Source organism: Manduca sexta, chromosome 26 (genome assembly GCF_014839805.1).
Source record: "Manduca sexta isolate Smith_Timp_Sample1 chromosome 26, JHU_Msex_v1.0, whole genome shotgun sequence".
In the NCBI taxonomy this organism is placed as follows: Eukaryota; Metazoa; Arthropoda; class Insecta; order Lepidoptera; family Sphingidae; genus Manduca; species Manduca sexta.
In genome coordinates, this window is record NC_051140.1 from 11,709,898 (window position 1) to 11,730,068 (window position 20,171).

A 20,171-nucleotide genomic window follows, 5' to 3' on the forward strand; every position below is an offset into this window, starting at 1 on the left:
GGTAGGTTGCAAGAGGTCAGGTCGAATACGGGTCGTGACGTTGCGGTTTGTACAAACTAATAGAATTTTATTTCAAAATTGCACGTTTTGTTTTTTTTTTTTTGCTATAACAACTTGTAATTTGAACTTTTGATATTTCTGTACCGTTAAAATTTTAAATATATTACTTGCAGAAACTCCAGTTTAAGTTAATGTTACTTAAAATGTGTGTATATAGTTTGTGTCGTCATAATTTAGCAGTAACTTCTAAGATTTTACGATATTAGGAAGTAAATTTTAATGAATTAGAGTTCTTTATTAAATTTTATTACTTATGAGTATGGCAAGGTTTTGGTCGCGGGACCCTGAGTTTACGTAGATTAGTAATTAGGTTTTATAAATGGATCTAGCCGGCTGAATGTATTACACCTGACCGAACTAAAATCGGTCGTCCATGTAATGTCACAAAACTCAATTTGTCAGGCGTATATTCGATACAAAAATATCTTTTACGTGTCTTAAGTCAATCTGTCAGTACCCATATTTATTCAATGATAACCACGATACATCAACAAAAATGTTAGCAGAGTTTTATGGTATATTATAGATCGAATTTTGATATATCATAATAAATGTATCGCATAATGTACCTTTGAGCGTCACTTAACAACAAGGACGTGTCACGCATCATTCCAACTTGAATAATCCATTATCTCCGACAATGTAACTGGTCGATAAATGATTTTCTTCTTAGAGCTAACGGCTCGATTTTCTACTGCTTATTGTGGGCTCAATAATGCTATGATTGATTGAGACTTATGTGGAACACTTCCAAGGGGAAATTACTTTTCTAAGTACATAACGTGGCGAATGTTTGCTCCATAAATATCGTCTGAGTGTGTTATTATTTATTTAATGTGTGTTGTTCATGCTTTATTAATCAGTTGAAAATATACGTCAATGGTTAAATACTCGGTCCAAAATGTGCGGTGTAAAAAGAAAGTTAAATGTCATAGAATGAAAATTCAATGCAGTTCCAACATAGTATAATTCTATTCTTTTATCATTTACACAATATTTTAATGCATATACTATTGTTATGTACATTTTATAGGTAACGGTTAAAACACTGTCGAATGACGTACCAGAAGAGAAATGTGTCCACGTGAAATTGAACTAAATGCGTTTGTACACACTCAAGAAATTCGATAAAATAATGCATCATTTTATGTTAGATATATTTTAAATAAAATTTGTAAACTGTACTCCAACAATAAAACCTTTATTCATCAGTCTTTCGTACGGGTATAATATCTCCCTATGTTTTAGGGATTCCGTTTAAATATAGATCATCGTTGTAAATTATATTTTAGTTCGCTGAGATTCAATTTCCTATTACACGTTACGCATGTTTTATAAACAGTTACACTACGCGCAATTTATTAATCTATCACATTATATTTACACATTTATTTATAATCACTTATATTGATATTGATTCTAAATCTTGGCCTAATCGACCTGAATCTATAATATGCATGAAAATGTTCACTTTCAAATTAACTCCGCAACTTTATCATCGTCATAAAAATAACCAAACATAATCAACAAACATGTCTACAGTAAGATATGTTCTATAAGTTTCTAAAAACAAAACTGTACTTAAAACTTATCGAAAGATGTTTGTACTTTAGTCATTAACATAAAAGTAATGAATGGATGAACTACCGGATCCTGTATGACAGTAAGACGAGGAACGCCGTTATTCGACAAATTTTGCACGGAGACGAACCTGCAAGAAACACATGCATTACATAATGTAGTGTAAGTCGATAAGAATTGAATAAATGCAGCTTATTACTCTCTTTAAATAAATGCATAATTCGCGACGTTTATACATGAACATTGAATATTATTAATATTATTTTATTTGTATCACGTGCAAATAGTGTTATGTGCATAAATAAACTATTGAAGCATTTTGTAGACACGTCAAATAGAGTATCGATTGCACTCACCTACAGAGCTATTCCGGACACCTAATACGGACGCAACTTCTGGCTGCTCCATATCGAAAATTAGTTCAGAGCGTGCCGCGTACAGGTTATATATGCTCGCTATGCAGGTCAACCGTAGACTACCTCGCTCGAATGCCTCGTTACGAACTACGAAAGACACTTCCCCCACCGACGGCAGTCTATTGTCGGGCTCTGTCCTCTCGTACGTTGGCTTCAGACTTTCTTTCTGTGGCCTTCTTATCTCCTCTTTGTGAAGGTTTATATAAGATTCGTCCAAATATTGAATGTTACTGTCTTCGTGAAAGAAATTGAATTCACTATCGGGCAGATCAGTGGTCGTTGTTTCCATTTTGGGCGGAGGATCCCATTTGAACCATGCGGGTAATTTGTGTACAACGTCATCCATTTCGATCTGTAAAACATACATTATAGAGAGCTAGAATATAACAAACATGTTCCGAATTAGAAGGGGGTTCACTTAGAGCTTATCCAGCTCAGAGCAGCTTTGTGATTAATGAATACGCCTACGCAGCGGACAATGACAGCGGACAAAAACAACGGTTGCGTCAAACTGACTAGCCACAATGGAATTGTTCCCTCACGATAGGTCCATGGACTCACGTCCGGCAGCGAGGCTATGAACCCACTTTATATTAAGGCTTCCATACATTTTTAAGCAATGTTCTCTACAAACAGACAAGGTACTTTTAGCAATTGATACAATTTTTTGGTCAAAATCTTGTGCTAAATAATAAATATCAACCTGTTTTATTCAACAGGAGAGCGTCTAAATGGTCACCCTATGTCAGATAACTTATTTTTAGATGTTATATATATCATGGACTATATTTACGTTAAATGATAAATGACTGTAATTTTTTTTAAATCCTTGTGTAGAGTTTTGTCGTATTTTACGATATGACGCGTAAGGTGCTCCCCCAGTAACAAGAAATTAAACACCATTTTTCCACAATATGTCATCTTGACTTTGGTAACTGTTTTTTTTTATAATGTGTATGCCGCTAAAATTGATTCTCTAATTTGATTTCGTGCATCTCCTCCTAAAGTACACATAATTTTAATTTGCAGCCAACTCTGTTAAACGGAAAAAAAATATTTAATAAGGAATATTTAGGAACGAATAAATTTTCAAAAAGACCAATATTTTTTTTAAACAAATTCATGAATTGTTGCATGTTCCCGTCATCTCATGCGCCATAAATGTATTGTACGAATGGTCAAAGCCGTTTGCTCGAGGGAGGTGCGTCCGCTTTGGTCGGTACCTACACATTTTCCCTCATACCTTTAAAATATTTGTTTACCTAACTTCATAAACATTCCTCACAATATATAGTTAGTATGTATAATATGTTATTCTCAAACCGTGACAAAACCACAATCATTAAAGTTTTTGTTAAAACTTTTGTTTGTACCCTTCAAGTATAAACATGAACATATTCTACATAACAACTATTAGAAAGGAAACAAAGCTCCGTCTCACCTATATGAAAACAAAACCAGATTTCAGTATTTACCACCTCTCTTAATATAACAAAGAATATTTCTCGGGTCAGAGATCTAACAAAGCAGACATCATGGAAAAGAAACGTTAATTAACGTCAAAGATAGAAAGGCAAAGTAAAGGTTTGTGCAATTTTTCGTTTAGTCACCTGACCCATTGTTCATTTGATTCAGTGAGTTTAATTTATTCCGTCGGAGAGCGACACCGCTGCAGTGATTCTGCTTTGGATCTGCCACAGCACTGTTAATTAACAGTCATTATGTCGACTTATTAGTATAAGTAATTGATATCCAAGTGCGCAGTTGGATTGTACATAAAAAGGCTTAGTTTGATTTCAACACAAATATTTTTGGTTATCCTATAGTACTGCATCGATTAAAATTTATTTTACTGCATTAAATATCAAATAATCTATATCATGTACGAATATATTATAATATTTGTCACCTCTTGGCCGTTAAGTGCGAATGTGAGATTAGCAGCTGGATGCGATGAAGGAGATGCACACGTAGCCCGAAGTGTAGAGCCCACTCCGTACCATGACCGATCTGACACCAATTTTGGACCCCATTCTGGTGGTTCTGCAACAAAAAGATAACATGTACTTTGGTATTATTGAACTAATAGAAGGTTTTAGGGTGTGCAATTTGCCAATACTCAAAAGTGTTTGTTTATTTATTCAGTATTTTCTTTCCAGGACATGACAGTAGCAGCTGTTCTGCCACGTACCGAAAAGGAGTCTTTTTTATAGCTCTTATAACGACCAAATATAAATCTTCCTGATAACTAAAAATGAGGGACAACGTTCATGAAGAAGTAAGGCAACTTGAGCGAAAATTGAACAGTTGTGTTATCACTCCCCCTTTAAATAAAACCGCCTTTTTTAATCTTTGAGGTTTTTTTTAATTATGTTAGATTTTTTAATAATTTAATCATCAACCGATAAAGGTTTGTGATTTCTAAAAAGGATTAATAACTGTTTAGATGTACCATGCACATTATAACACAGCTTTATGTGTTTATGTATACGAATAATACGTACCTAAAATATATATTTAAAAATGTATATATTTTTGTAGATATTTATATGAATAAATCTTATTTAAAATGATTTGTTGTTCGTAAAATTGGGAATTACGATCCGAAATTTACAATCATTCCAAACGCAGAGCGTAGCTTATTGAACCAGCGCGTAGGTTTTAAAAATATTCTAAACATACTCAAAGAGAAATATAACTAATATTGTCTTAGTTTATAATGTCCTTCTAAAAATATATTTTTTTAAAATGTTTGGCTGATGTCACACAGATAGACTTTGCCCTATATATATATGACTAGCTTTTGATCGTGGCTCCGCCTGCGTGGGAAAAGTATTACGGGACAAAAATCCCGCTTTATATCTTTCCGGGTTAAAAAGTAGCCTATGTCCGTCCCAGGGTCTCAAACTATCTCTATACCAATTTGTTGTTTAACTTTAACCGTTTACTCAGCAAACGAAAGCTGTCAAAAGAAAAAAAAGCCGTCATTTTTCATTGGTGCTCCGTTCTTATTGGTCATAGCGTGATGTTATATAGCCTGTATACTGCCTCGATAAATGGGCTATCTAACGCTAAAATATTTTTTCAATTCGAACCAGTAGTTCTTGAGTTATAGCGCGTTTAAACAAACAAATACACTCGAGAAGTATAGATAATATCCTGCTAAAGAGCTCTTCTAGTTGATGTATTATTAAAAAAAAAAAAAAAAATTGATAAGGATTGCAAGGACGTATATATTTAAAATATGATTGAAATGTAAACAGATTTCTTTATGAATAATATTGTATTTTGTTGGTGTTCAAAAATGTTATTATTATTAATTCACTGAGATTATAGTGCTCTTTCAGGCTAATCCCCGAATTACGTCAATCGTTTCAGATGTCACATTCAGAAACAGACAGATTTAGATATCGGTTTTAATGCGGAGCTTATGAAACTGACAAAATAAATATTAAGATTAAAGCTTAATCTCTAAAAAACACATCACCTCTTAATCCCCGAAGGGGTAGGCAGTAATGCTTCCAGAGCACCCATTATTCGTCTATGCAATCCATCCCATGATGTGATACGGGGCGCGCCTATCAACATATCGAGCACAAATTTCGAACGCCGGGCGACTCATAAGGTAAATCCAATATAATTTTGCCCTACCCGAGATTGAAACCCAGGACCTTATAGCGGTGTTATACCGCGCACGCAATACAAATAAACCACTGAAGTTTATTTATGAATTTTGTCAGACACACATTTGTGTAGTCCCGGACAACTACTTACCATAAGATCTGATTCATGTCGTTTGTTAGCAAAAGTTTTCTAGACAAAAAGGTTCTTGTATATTTTAAAGTAGGTAAACTAGTAAAATAATGTCTTTTCAAATGTTTTTATTCTTTTAAGTTTAATATTATAATAAAAGAAATAAATATAGAATATCTATTTCCATTAGTCTTCATATTGGGCCGTCTGTAGAATGTATTCCAAAGGGACTAATTAATGCGGAGGTTCATTCTTAATACAAATGGAATAGAAAAGGGGTGTTTTAACATTTTTAGTATGTATTTCCTGTAGTATTATAAAGTGCAAATATAATATGGAATGACAGTTACTGACGTTACGTTATTCAACGTGTGACACTTTTCATACGTTCTCATACAATTGCTTTTCCCACCAACTGCGCCGTTACCATTTAAAGAGTTACTTTTTTATCATACCGGACGTAAAATTTTGTCAATTCTTATAGGATAACTATCGATTTGTTTCATACGTTTCAAATTCCTTAATTTATTCGTTCGAACAATTATTCAAACCATATGTGTTCTCACATAAGTCTTAAAGACATTATCGTATTAGTAATTTAACCTCTAGAGCAGCTAAGTAAAAGTAGTTTAAGAAAGAACTTGAACACGTATTTTTTATAACATCGTTCACACAATAAATATACCAATCTCAGAATAAAGGAATCATAATGGAATTCTGGATTACGTATCAATATAAATCTACGAAGTAAATAAAATGAAGATGACGTGGTGGGGAAAAATCCATCAAACTGCTGTTTATTTGCAGGTAGAGTTTGTTTAGACCTTAGAGCCATCACATTAATACCGCTTTCTTTGTGTGCGGCACGTTTGTTTACTTTATTCTCTGAGCCATAACATTTAAAACAAAGAACCAGGATTCGATAAAAATATTCAACACAACGGCTGCATTAAACGACATTCCCTTTATGTTGTTTATCGTATAAAACCAGTTATATATTTAATGTTACCGAGGCGGATACTCCAAATGAAAAAACTTAATGGAACAAAGTATGAAACTGTCCCTGTTTTAGTAAATTATTTAGCTTTGCTCGCGGCTACTTGGTTTAATGGAAAGCTTTAGGGCGTTCGTTAAGTCTCCTAGAGACTTTATACACGTTCAAAACAAGACATTTTTAATTTTATTAGATTGTGAAATGAGCATTTTAATTATAACATCATATTATCAATGTAAAATGTTACCATTGTTTATCGTTTTTATCACTCCATAAACCATGAAAACTGTGCTTTAGCTGGTATTCATATTCACGCAGTGAATTATGTCATTAGCGATTATTTTCGAATACATAAGTGAAATTAATAACTTTCTGCATACACTTTGATTTTAGATTAAAATAAACTATGGACAGGAAAAATCCACAATTTTTATAAAACTTTTATTCAATCGAAAGTCTTCAAGATTGGAGGAGCAGTGAACAAAGCTAATACATAATATCAAAACTCACAAAAATAATACGAGTCGGTGCTCTTTTAGATCTTGTTAATTAAGTCAAGACCTCTTGATTTGTCTATTGAAATAAAATTCGAAACGTTTATGAATTCAAAGAAACTAGTAACACAATGAAGAAAAAGTAGGAAATTTTTGTGACTTACAAGATATTTCTTTTTGGCATCTTTATATGGTTGTTATCTCCAAAAATAAATGACTGTCAACGACAAAGACATGTGAAGGCCCTTGATAAATATAGACATGAACGCTAAGCGAAAAGAACAAACTTCAGACAAAAGGAGGCAAACAAAACGGTATTAGCATCATAGTTGATCATAGTATAAGCATAAACACGCCGAAAACTCATTCTTTTTTGGGAGCCGCATTACATAAGCGGCTACGTGGTTCGAGATCCACGTAGTAGGCCTCACGTCACGACATGACATATACAGTAGACCTACAATATAATAGCGCTCACGTAGCAGCTACTTCATACAGACCATTTAGGTGAATTTTCGTCCCCAAATCCGTCACAACAAACTGGCCTATATTTTATACAAAGCCGGCATGTACAACAAATACTTTTGAGGTCAATGCAAATGATAATGTATATAATACCCGCGTGTGCAGCGGTGATATTGCGAACGAATTTTAAATGTATAATCAATGACAACGGCGCTGTTTGCTTTATTGATGAAATAAAACGGCGATAGTTATTTTAGGCTTCTCTTCCGGTTTATTCAAGGTGACTTTTACATACTGTGAACATAGAATAAAAGTCAAGGGATCCGAAGTCAAATTTTCGGGTCCCATAATCCTGTTGTAAGTTATTCTGCTCGGAACATTCTCGCAATACGATATGCTGGAACTTAGATTGTTGCTCTCCATATTTGCCCTCAGTGATCATAAGACAGAAATAGCGTTGGAATACGGATCACTTGTGGATCTTCTATCACATACGAAATGATTGACATGTATTATTGATAGGGTGCATTGTTCACTTCAAAGGAAAGAAGAGGTGGATATTGCCTGCTTACTAACCGCAGCACACAACAGCAAATCTCTTACTTCACGTCGGTTTTCAGTGAAACAGTGGCATCGCTCCGGACGAACCGGCCCATTAATTCAACAAACAAAACTGGTCTCGGCTGGCTCTACCTAATTTAGAAGCACAGCTTTGCATTCATACTAGATATTTACTCGACAAATGTATCACGTATTGTGTTCATATTTTCTCTTAATATAAAAACAATTCGAACTTCTTTATATTGTGTAAGTCAGTTAATAAGCTATTAAAAGCATGTTACTAGCCTGAATGAAACACTTAGACTTAATTAGCACACTTTTACTAAAATAATAAATATCTAGTGATATCTTACACACCTTACATTTTTACAGCAGAGGTAAAACAAAGGGTATTCTTTTCTAGGCATCACTGTTGTGAACAGATGAAACGGAAAAATGTTTTCAATGCTCAATGCGTGTACAAAAGCGCTTTGAGTAGAGTTGCATTATCTGCGATCTCGCGCTCGCTGTATCCAAAGCATCAATTTATACATTTAGGAGATATTCTTGTATATTTACCTTCTTGAAAATTCAAATCCATAAACTAAGCGCATTACTGGAAATCCTTTGTTGATACATAGACTCTGTTGTTTGCATTACGGAATTGGATAGGATCTGATCCCATGGTAATCGTGACAGGGTTCTTTGAATTAAATTTGAATAGTTTTAGATCGCGAAATGCTCTTACATACTTATTGTACTTATTTAACATATTCGGTATTTGCCTCTCACGAAACGATAAAGTACATTACAAAAATTAAACTTAGGTTATATTTCGAAGCATAGTCTTTTTAAATTGAATTGTCATTTTCCATAAATAGATTACTTTGAATCTGATCCCTTGCTATATTAACATAAATACTATTTTATAGTATGCAGTTGATTTATTTCCCCAGACAATCCTTGTCAAAATCCGACCACAGCATTAAATTTCTAACTCTATCAAAGAACGCTCCCTTTCTATATCCCTAACGCATGATTTCAGTTTTACTTTTTTTAAATTAAATCCATGGAAATAATCACGCAAGAAGCGTTTCAAGCCTTGAAAACAATGAGCTGAATTCTATAAATATTTTTGACAGATATAATCATATCTATAAATTATATTGCAATACGATCAAAACACGCAAGTGTTGAGGACTGATTGGACATATTAACCGCAATATGAATGACGTCTTTATAATCATACAAATATTTGCAAAGAGATTATACGTTGCTTATTGTATTTCACCTGTGTTTTAGATCTGGTACGATAAAATGAATAAACTGTTACGTATGTGAAGTGACATAGCAGCGGCGAATCGTACGCAACCTGATTCCTACCGGCTTCCCTTTCAAGTTCATTTAAGTTTATCTTAGGTTTTGTTTTCTATTAAATTGGCCGCGATATGTTAACTAAAGCATTTTATTTCCTCGGGTTACCTTTTAAAAAAATTCTGTGGTTCATTCTTCCATGAAAAATGTGTACCTATATTGATTTTCTATTGTCCTTATTTAGGTCGCAATACACATTAAACCTAGTAAATTTTGTAAAACTTTGACCCACTGATATTAGGGTCCGTAGCATTTTACCCATCGTACCACTCTATTGTTTTGTCATTGATTATTTCAAGATCTCCAAAATCCAGCCATCTTGTCCTACTAGATACATATTAACTAAATACAGAATATTACGCGTGTAACGAGACAGTACATTTCATACTCCAGCGGATAAGAAATAAATCTAGTACACTCTTATTAGCAAAATCTGAGTTATGTTGATTGTAAAAATTGAACTGAATGTTTCACCTTCACCGTCATCAAATTCTCGTCCAAATATTTCGTAAATCCCTACCTTTGAAACTTCTAGAACGCAGCGTGTTCCATTAATCTTAAATTGAAAAATAGTCGTAGAGTTGTATAACTCGCACTACAATCGACATTAGACTAACCCCCTTATTCATAAACGTTTTTTATCTAAGGACGGAGTAAAGCTGTGATACCAAGCCTGTTTCTCAGTGCCCAACGGCACGGAGAAATAGACATAGGGCCGTTGTGATTGGTTATTATTGTTGTATTTCAATATTAGCCAATCACAACGGCCCTACGTCTACGCACTGCGAAGACTGCCATGCCGTCAGCACTGAGAAACAGACTTGTTATCACAGCCTTACTCGGTCGTTAGATAAAAAACGTCTATGAATAAGGGGGTAAGAGTGCACAGCATTTGCCATCTGGGGCCTTATTCTCTATCCTGGGGCCTTATTCTCTATCCCGCACGTTATTTTAACAGTGCGTAACAAGCACGTAACACAACGCGTCATGTTTAGGACTATAGAAATTTGGCTTACAGAATACCATTCCACGCACAATTCTCGAAGATAACATGACACGGCCGCGTTACGCGTTTACACTATCATACAGGATAAGGGCCCTGCACGTTATTTTGACAGTGCGTAACAAGCACGGAACACAATCCATCATGTTTAGGACTATAGAAATTTGGCTTACAGAATACCATTCCACACACATTTCTCGAAGATAACATGACACGGCCGCGTTACGCGTTTACACTACAATACAGAATAAGGGCCCTGATCGAGGAGTCGAGATACATTTTAATACATCATATTTTTTATTAGTTTTGGTTACGGATCTCAAGATAACAAGATTTATTATAGATATACTATTGAGCGGATAAATATTTTTAACTAGATATCCAATATATTTTACGTTAAACCACAATTTGTCAGCAATTCAGTCTTGATCGGTATGAAATATTATTTGTGACATTAAAATATGCAAATTACGATAAGATATAGGTCATATATTACTTGCCATGTTCACAGTATCCGAGTCAAAGATATTTTTGCAAATATCCAAGAATAGATAGGTAGGTAGGTAGGTAGGTACACCGATGATTATAATATGAATAATCAATCATTCGTGTATGGCACATAAAAGATACTGGTATCTATATAACAGCAAATTAATATATCAAATTGCCAACAACCAAATAATCCGATTCCGCAACGAATACGCTCAACTTTAATATTAAGACTCCATTCTGTTCTTTTCACAATATTTTTCTTGACAACGTCGAGTATGGGTCTATTTTGATATTTTATTACGTGACTTATTTTCAAAACTTACAATAGGGTCTACGAATACTGGCACATGTGATAGTTTTCAACATCAATGAGTCTTGTTTTCTTTGGGAATATACAAGAATAATAGATAATATTTTACGTTTCCAATAAGGTAAATATATGAGACTGTATAATTAAGTATACTGTTCTGTTAAAGATACGATCCATTTATTTAGACAAAATATTGTTATATATTCTGATATCAATGATTATACAATGTAGATAATTAAAAAATATTTATAAATCCTAAAATACGCACAATGATAAGTTATTTTTAGTTACTAGGCTTAGAGAAAATCCCAAAAGCTAATTTGTCCGAGCAAAAAAATATTGGAAGTAAGACCCAACATTTTTTATGTTACTTCAGTGAGTGAATTAAATGGAGCATGATAGACATCGTGTGTATTTGAGGTATTAACAGTAGAAAATCTATGGCGTAAAAATATATAGCTCTTGTATGTCCCTTACAAATTTTGCAAACAATTGGTAGCAAAACTTAACTTATAAATGAAAAATAAACATTGATTATAGTATATTGCATACAGGTGAGTTGAAAATTAACAAAAAAAATATAATTTTAGTTTCATGTAGAATTAAAATTTAAATGTTGTCACGAGTTTATCGACGAACCTTCTAAGGCGTTTAATAAGACATTTATAAACCCCTATGTTCTAGAAGTGTACACCTTCATCGAGGGCTAGTATTTACATATTGTGGGGGAAATTCGATTAAAAGCCAACACGTGATTCTCCTGGGTTTGTTTCCCTTGATCAATAATTACCCAGACGGTAAAAATATATACCTTTAGATTTTCTACGTTTTTTTTTACAAATACAATTTATTAATATTTATTAATATTTTTTACGCAAACAATAAAAAAAAACTTTTATCCACATACATTGATCTCAGTATTTTGGCAAGGGCAATAGGTTTTATTTTTATAATTAAATTAAAAAAATAGATATTTTTCGATTTAATTTATATTATTTGTTACATAACTTTTAATTAGGCTCCTTTTGATTCCCCTGTCCACCAAATCAAAAACGTAAGAACCAATAAGGAAAACGTTAATCCTGTTTGATAATTAATGTTTATAATTCAATTAGAAATAATGTTTTATTATTGTTTTTGAGAAATCTATTAAAATAAATTGCGCCAAGGGCACCAATAATATAGGCCCATTTAGAAGATTTACACTTGCCTTGTATCACGCCCGATTACTATAATATCGTCTACATAGCGACCATATTTATTGTTGTGTGTATACAACATTCCATCATAGAAATCATAGAAAATAAACAAATTGAAACGTGCATACATAACAGAATTATACGAGAGAATGTACAAATCTATTAATATTGGAACATTCAATTACTAAAGTGGATGAGCATTCCACAAACTAACTAATAGTTCATTACTGCAATCACAAATAACATTAATATTAATCAGCAATAATCGAAATAATTATTGCGTAACATAACCTACGATAATTCAAAAACTTATGCAATCACTGAAATATTTATTTAATGCTGGCTTGCATAATAATTTATTTAATGTGATTAACTGTAAATATGTTCTACATAGTGCTGTCGTTGTCGACTCCTAATGGATATCAGGGACATATATAGAGGAATAATCCTTTGAATCGTGCCGAAAAAACCGAGACCACGTCGAGAATTGGCGAATATTCGTGGCGAGTAACGAATACACGCGAATAAAATGTTCATGCTTTCGTATTCGTCTTTAGAGGGTAAATATCTAAATGAGGCACAGAGAGATGTTTTTCATAAAAATTACTATACATGCTAATCCCAGAACATGATCTAATCGTGCGCCAAATTTTAAAATTTTACGAAAATATTAATTTTATATAACTGTCAATTGTTTGAAATAACTGTCAGCGATTGACAGAATGCAAGCTGCAAATTCATAGTTAAAACGGGACAACGTCTGTCGGGTCAGCTAGTTCTATATAAAATATAGAGTACATTACAACTGTTAAACGTCCTGCTAGCGTCGCGTCGCCAACCCGCCTCGTCCATTGTTTGACGAAAAATATTATCTCCATTTATTTTTTACGTTATTTATATTTTCTGTACACCTGTCCAACACTGATATTTTGTATCTATAATTAGATAAACTGACTGTAACTATCAGATTTATTGTGTCGTGATTTGTTAAGGATTTATATAAAATATATATTTAGTAAGGTTTCCCCTGCTGCTGTAACAGGCGACGGCATGGGACTGGCCGCCGTTAGTAAAAGTTGTGCGTGGCAAGTACAATTTATGTGACCCACGGGATGGACGACAGGGTGGCTAGAAGGCCTCACGCGGCTGTTGACACCAAGAGCAACCTTAGGTGCGCGTTGCTTCTGTGCCGACCTTCCAAGCTCTCTTCATAATAGGAGACCAACTGCATTACGCAGCACCGCGTAAGGGCAGTTGCGGACGAAAACCACATAACTTCAACCGGAGGAAGCCCGCAGCCGTCCGTAATGCACCGAAGATAGCCACCGTGGAGTTTTAGTTGGTATTGCCCTGCATAGGCCGTGTATTATATAAGGGACTCGGTCCGGTGGTCGGCCGATGTTTTCCATCTCTCTAGGTGGCCCTATACCGGGTCGTAACGGTGGTGAACGCCCAGTCGCCCCCCAATAAGTATGGGTAGAAATGGTAGATCATTTACTCCGCAAAAAACAAAAAAGTGGTCATTTTTACCAATATTATTATTTCCAAGAATTATAATAATAATATCAGCCCTGTATTATATACTTGCCCACTGCTGAGCACGGGCCCCCTTTACTACTGAGAGGGATTAGGCTTTAGTCCACCACGCTGGCCTAGTGCGGATTGGTAGACTTCACACACCTTCGAAATTCCTATAGAGAACTTCTCAAATGTGCAGGTTTCCTCACGATGTTTTCCTTCACCGTTAAAGCGAACGATAAATTCACAAAAAATACACACATGATTTTAGAAAAGTCAGAGGTGTGTGCCCTTGGGGTTTGAACCTGCGGATATTCATCTTGGCAGTCCGTTCCACACCCTACTAGGCTATCGCCGCATTACAGAGATTACCAAGAATAGGGGACCGGACAAATTTTCAGAATGTGTTTTAAATTGATCATTGTGGATATAAATAGCCAAGAAAAATAGTATTTTGCAAAAATAAAGCTTAAAAAGTACATAAAACCATGCCTAAATGTTAAATAGCTATAATTCCCGCGCAAACACTACATTATGTCATTTCGTCTCGTGTGACGTCATACGTGGATAAAGCAACTTGACAAGTCTTGTCATTTGAACAGTGATTCAATAATGCCAGATTAGGGTTATTTACCCTAGATTTAGGGTAAAACTGAATCAGCAGGGTTTTTTTTATGGTAATTTTTGGGGTAATTCTACGAGTTAAGGTATTAAAGCTATTGTTTCACGGTATGTAATAAATATTGAGCTTAGAGAAAGATGTTTCCTACAAAAATTGTAAGCCATGAAACAATTATAATTTTTTATTCAATACAATTTTCGTGTACAGCTAGTTGTTCCTAATAAAATGAGATAATTAAATTAATAATTATTGAAGTGGAAGTGAAGAAAGAAGTGGCGTCTGCATAGATAAGGATATAGAAAAAAAAGTACCGAATTATTTATGACTGGTTTAAGGGTAAAATTTTAAATTCTAAATAATCCTGGGGTAAAGAGAAATTATGATCTGGCAACACTGTATAGACCGTGTTAATCTCGGGCAAGCTCAGGTTACTGTGTAACAACCAGAATTCTATATAAATAAATATTCTATTCCATATCATGTGGCAGCTAAAACATAAATAAATACATCTCATAACCATAACCTCCCTGGGTGTACAAATGATTTAATTAATTGAAATATTCATCGATTTATTTTAAACCGAAACACTATTTTTTATTTACTTACATCAAAGTGATCCTCACAGAACTAAATCGGTGAGTCTGCAGACATTCCATCGTAGGTTCGTCTTGCTAACTGCAACCACTTTATTCGTATATCTGCTTTTCGTGGTACATCAAGAAATAATTTGTTTGGTAAAGATATAGAAGTATTATTACATTCAGGTACGACGCACCAACGATATTGTTTGCGGTCCATTATGATTAACGATTAAACAATCTGTAAACGTTAAGCTGAAAGATAGTAATAACGTCCCGTATAAATTAATATTAATTATTAGAGCAGTTCTGTGTCAAAAAACACCTTTAAAGCATTAAAATAACACAACGCCGTATGACATCCAGATGACGTCTGTTTGTTTACATTTTACCCACGTGTGACGTCATGCGCCGTGATTGGTGTTTCATTTGCCGTAAAGAATAGACTAAAAATATTATAATTATTGTATTTTATTTATTTATTTAAAAATACAAATCACAACTCTTTTGCAAAAACAAATATGAGATAATATTTTTAATATTACAAACTTTACTTTAAACTGAATTTTAGATTTTTTGGTAATACCTGTCCGGTCCCCTATTACTTCTTTTAAAATAAAAGAAATTTTAAGTTTTTAAGTACATTGATTTTACAATAACTTCGGCAACATAAGTAATCTATTCGACATAGAATTTAAAAATAATAACTCAATAGGTTTTAGGAAGCAAGAAAATAATATCACGAGCCGTGTTGAAAATCTATCTCAATTACATGGCCCACTATTTATATTTTACTAAATATATTTTTTGTTATTTTTTTCGCCGAATATCTTACAATTTAATAAAGGACTCTTCTTTATATACCTTCGAGAAACTATTTTGAGAATATATAAAATTAAATGGGTCATAAATAGTTTCATTATGTATCTTCTTAAAAAAAATACTGTAAACTTAATTAACTCGATAACTAATATTATTAAAATCTTGCAAATTAAGTAATATATACCTTGAACTAGAACTAAGTTTTCGTGGCTTAGTCTGGATGCACCATTTCATTACAAAAATAATTATGGACTACGCTCTGAAATAAATAATTTGAATTAATTATACAGAAATTAAATAATGATAAGGGGAAACAGAAATATGGCTTCAACGGACAAAAACTTTGCTAAGAACCCATAGAATTCAATGCCACCCGGCATATCTCAAATTCTATGAGCATCCCATTGTAATTTAACTGAAATTTTGCACTAAAATATCTCAAATAATATTTAGAACATCTTACCGACGACTTCCAAAGGAGCAGATCTTAGTTCGGTGTGGAATGTGGGAGCGTCTGCCGACACTTCGCAGCGAAACCGTCCGGCCATGGCGGGCGTTGCTTGCTGCAACACCACGCGCCGGGCGCCCGACCGCGATATCTACACACAAACATAGAATTGTAAAATGTGGCAGTGAAATAACCGTCTAGGTAGCTATTAAGAAATAGTTACCTCAATAATTAATTTAATACCAATATTATATATTGAAATCATTTAACACGATAATAATGATGGATGATGCGTTTATTTGTATTAAATCGATGAGTTGTTAGAAAAATACCTACTTAATATACTTTAAAATTGATTTCATTAGACACGCGCTAACTAAAAATATATTTTCTTTATACGTCGCTCTGCTTTCCGGTCCTTTCTTGGTTGTGTGGAGGATGGATCCAAAAGTTTAAATACTTTACGTTCTTTTTCACGAGGAGTAAATAAGGGTCATTACTGTCAAAAGTAATGTTAATAAATGAACAAGACCTGTTTAAGAATAAGGCCCTAAAAAAAATACTTTTAAAGTCAAATATTTATAACACAGTTGTTATGGACAAGAAGACATGTGATTTTGGAGTTCATTATTTTAAATTAATGGATGAGAATAACAAATATATACCTATATTTAAATTTGATGTTGAGTAAACTTGAGAAGCTAAAGTAACATTTACATAGCATATTATTAATTATTTGTTCCACATACAAACGTTCCTCGTAGTAACGTAGTAATATTTGCACACTTACGTAGCTATCGAATTTGGTTCAACCTAATTAGCTTAACGAAGGATCCACGAACATCAATACGTTTAATCTTTTCAATAGCGTGCTACTTAGTACCTGCAGACTGAATATATTCACCCTTACATAGTTGATTTAGGTAAGTAAGTAGATATGTATTGGAAATAAGAACACGTAAATCAAGCCTGTTAATCACACAATAAAGCCTAATTTTAGCCTAGACCGTTTGCTTGACTAAGTAATTAACTATCAATATTACTGATAGACCAGTTAGAAATAAAATCGCAACACAATAAAATTACACGACGTGACCCACTAATTTGTTTACTCCAAATAAAGCGTTATAGTTCTTAATATGCGAACTTATTGAATATTAGACTGAAGCAAATATTAATTCTAAAACTGTAAAAAATACACGAAAGCAGTATCTACTAGTGAGTGAATGAGCAGATGAAACCAAAGCGGTATGTTAACTTCATGCGAAGAAAAAAGATTTCTGCATACTTCTATGGTATGGGTATAGGTGTGTAGATATAACTTATAATTTAACGTTAAAGAAACAAAGTAGGTCCAAAATAACGGTGTTATCTATAGGCGATTCTTACAGAAAACCTTCGAATAAATTGGATTAGGAAAAATAGCGTGTCAACTGTCAACCAGTAGTATTAAAAAGACGATAAAACGATTAATTTCATACATAATTACAATAATTACCGAAACTAGAACTTCCTCCTTTAGTGAAGTCGTTTGGAAATAAATAAATGCAAAACAAAAAATACATATGATAACACTCATTGGTGATTACTAATTAGTGTCAAAAATGATACGTCAATGAACTACTAAGAGCGGCGTAAACATGTATCGCTGCACTGTGATTAATTGACTGAATTAACATTACAATCCACGGCTAATTCGCTCGCTGTATTAACGATATTAGAAGCTCTGACACCACAATTGAATTTACATAGTAATAAGTAGAATTCAATAATAATATATTGCGAGTAGATATAACGTGCTTTTGAAGTTAATTAAAGCTATATGATTGGTGGTTAGTATGATTTTCTACACTTATAAAAAAGGAGAAACCGGTGAGTCTGTACATTAAAAAAAATCACGTCGAACGGATAACCTTCTTCTTGGTTAAAAAGTATAAAGGAAAATAATAAAAAAGAAAAATAGTGACTAAAACAAGTAATTAGAACACAAGTCAGCGATATTTGGCATTATTTTTCAAATAACTATACGGATTTTCATGTAGTTTTCATGGGTGGACAGGAAAAAATTGGGAACAGAATATGGGTTTGTTTAATTAAATCGGATATCGGGAAAAGTTATATATAATAAAATACTACGGGAGGAGGTTTATCTGAATCCACGTATACGGAGCTGTGAGCATAGCTAGTAGTAATCAAACTATAAAAGGCCTTTCCATAATCATAAAACAATCCATACGAGGTAAATGTGATGCGTAAAAACTGTATAGCATTAATATAACAAAAGTATACTAACATCGACTTCAATTCCTGGCAAAGGAAATACTCTGGTATGTGGCAATTCCTTAGGAATGTACCTATAGAACTCTTCTCGTCCGCGATACCATTTGACACTGTACAACGCTTCCTCGTCTTCCAGTTGCCAACTGCACTCCAAGGTTACTGTCTCTCCAACAAGTACCGCGTTGGGGACATTAATCTCCAAATTATGAAGACCTCGCACACCTGCGAAAGAATATAACTGAGGTTAGTAGTTTCAAGGAATTTATTGATGTATTTATTTATAAACTCTCGCTTTATCTGAACGCTAACGTTTTGAACAATTATCGCCGATGAATTTTTCGATGTCATGTTTTCGTCACTCCTTATCCACCAATCGGTCATTGATTCATTCGACAATCGATATCAAGTTAAACTAATCATGTTTAGAAATTATTTGCAATTGAATGTTGGCTACTTTGTTACATTCTCGCATATCAAATGATGGCTTGTAGGCGTACAAACTCGTATATTGCGTTAGCTGGGCCCGTCCCGATCATTGTCTTATACATATGCATAAACTTGTAAACTGAGTTAAACAAATACATCCTGATAGTTCAAATTAGTTCATGTGCCCCATATCATTCCCACCGTAAATAGAATTATAATTTATGTCAATACGTCCGAATTTATATTAATAATACTTTTGGGATCACAAAATATCATTTAACTGAAATAGTTTTCAAAGAATAAAGGGTGACTAGATATGTAATACGTTTTACATAATAAAGAGATACCTTATGATCAAAGAAAAAGAAGGGCGGAAAATAAAAATGTGGCAATTTCATGTAAAACAGCTGAAACAAATATCCCCGGCGAAGCTTCATTTTCTTTGACTCGTTTAATCCATATCAAATACACTTTATATGTGGCTAAATGGGAAATCGCTTTTTATTTCATTTTCATGTTCAGTGGTGGAATTACCATATCAACCAAATTATATGTTCATAACTGTAAGTGGATATTTGAGGTGACCTTTATACGTACGTCTATTATTCTTGATTATGGTAATCGATTTCGATGAATTTAAATTGAACTATTAAGTACATATCCAGCTTCGCTGAAGTCTTACTTAATAATATTTATTGAACAGTTCTTCCACCGTTCTAAAGATTGCATTTGCAATAAACTCACTGAAAGTAGAACAGAAGTAGTCGAGATAGAGCAACAAAAATTACTTATTTAA

The 20,171-nt window shown here is 33.6% G+C and overlaps 2 protein-coding genes across 4 annotated transcripts in view; one reads left to right on the forward strand and one right to left on the reverse strand.

Annotated features, from left to right (window-relative positions):
* Positions 1 to 20,171, forward strand: part of LOC115442533 (zinc finger matrin-type protein 2) — a 168,988-nt gene that overhangs the window by 45,507 nt on the left and 103,310 nt on the right. The gene's annotated exons all lie outside the window — the stretch shown is intronic.
* The window catches only part of LOC115442510, a 44,217-nt gene continuing 25,054 nt past the window's right edge, over positions 1,009 to 20,171 (reverse strand). For all 3 annotated transcript variants that reach the window (XM_030167553.2, XM_030167554.2, XM_030167555.2), the window contains exons 3-7: positions 18,963 to 19,171; positions 16,685 to 16,820; positions 3,967 to 4,100; positions 1,998 to 2,409; positions 1,009 to 1,771 (exon numbers count right to left, since the gene is read on the reverse strand). In XM_030167553.2, coding sequence (XP_030023413.1) covers positions 1,704 to 1,771; positions 1,998 to 2,409; positions 3,967 to 4,100; positions 16,685 to 16,820; positions 18,963 to 19,171 — 959 coding nt within the window. In that variant the 3' untranslated portion in view covers positions 1,009 to 1,703. The remainder of the gene's footprint in view (positions 1,772 to 1,997; positions 2,410 to 3,966; positions 4,101 to 16,684; positions 16,821 to 18,962; positions 19,172 to 20,171) is intronic.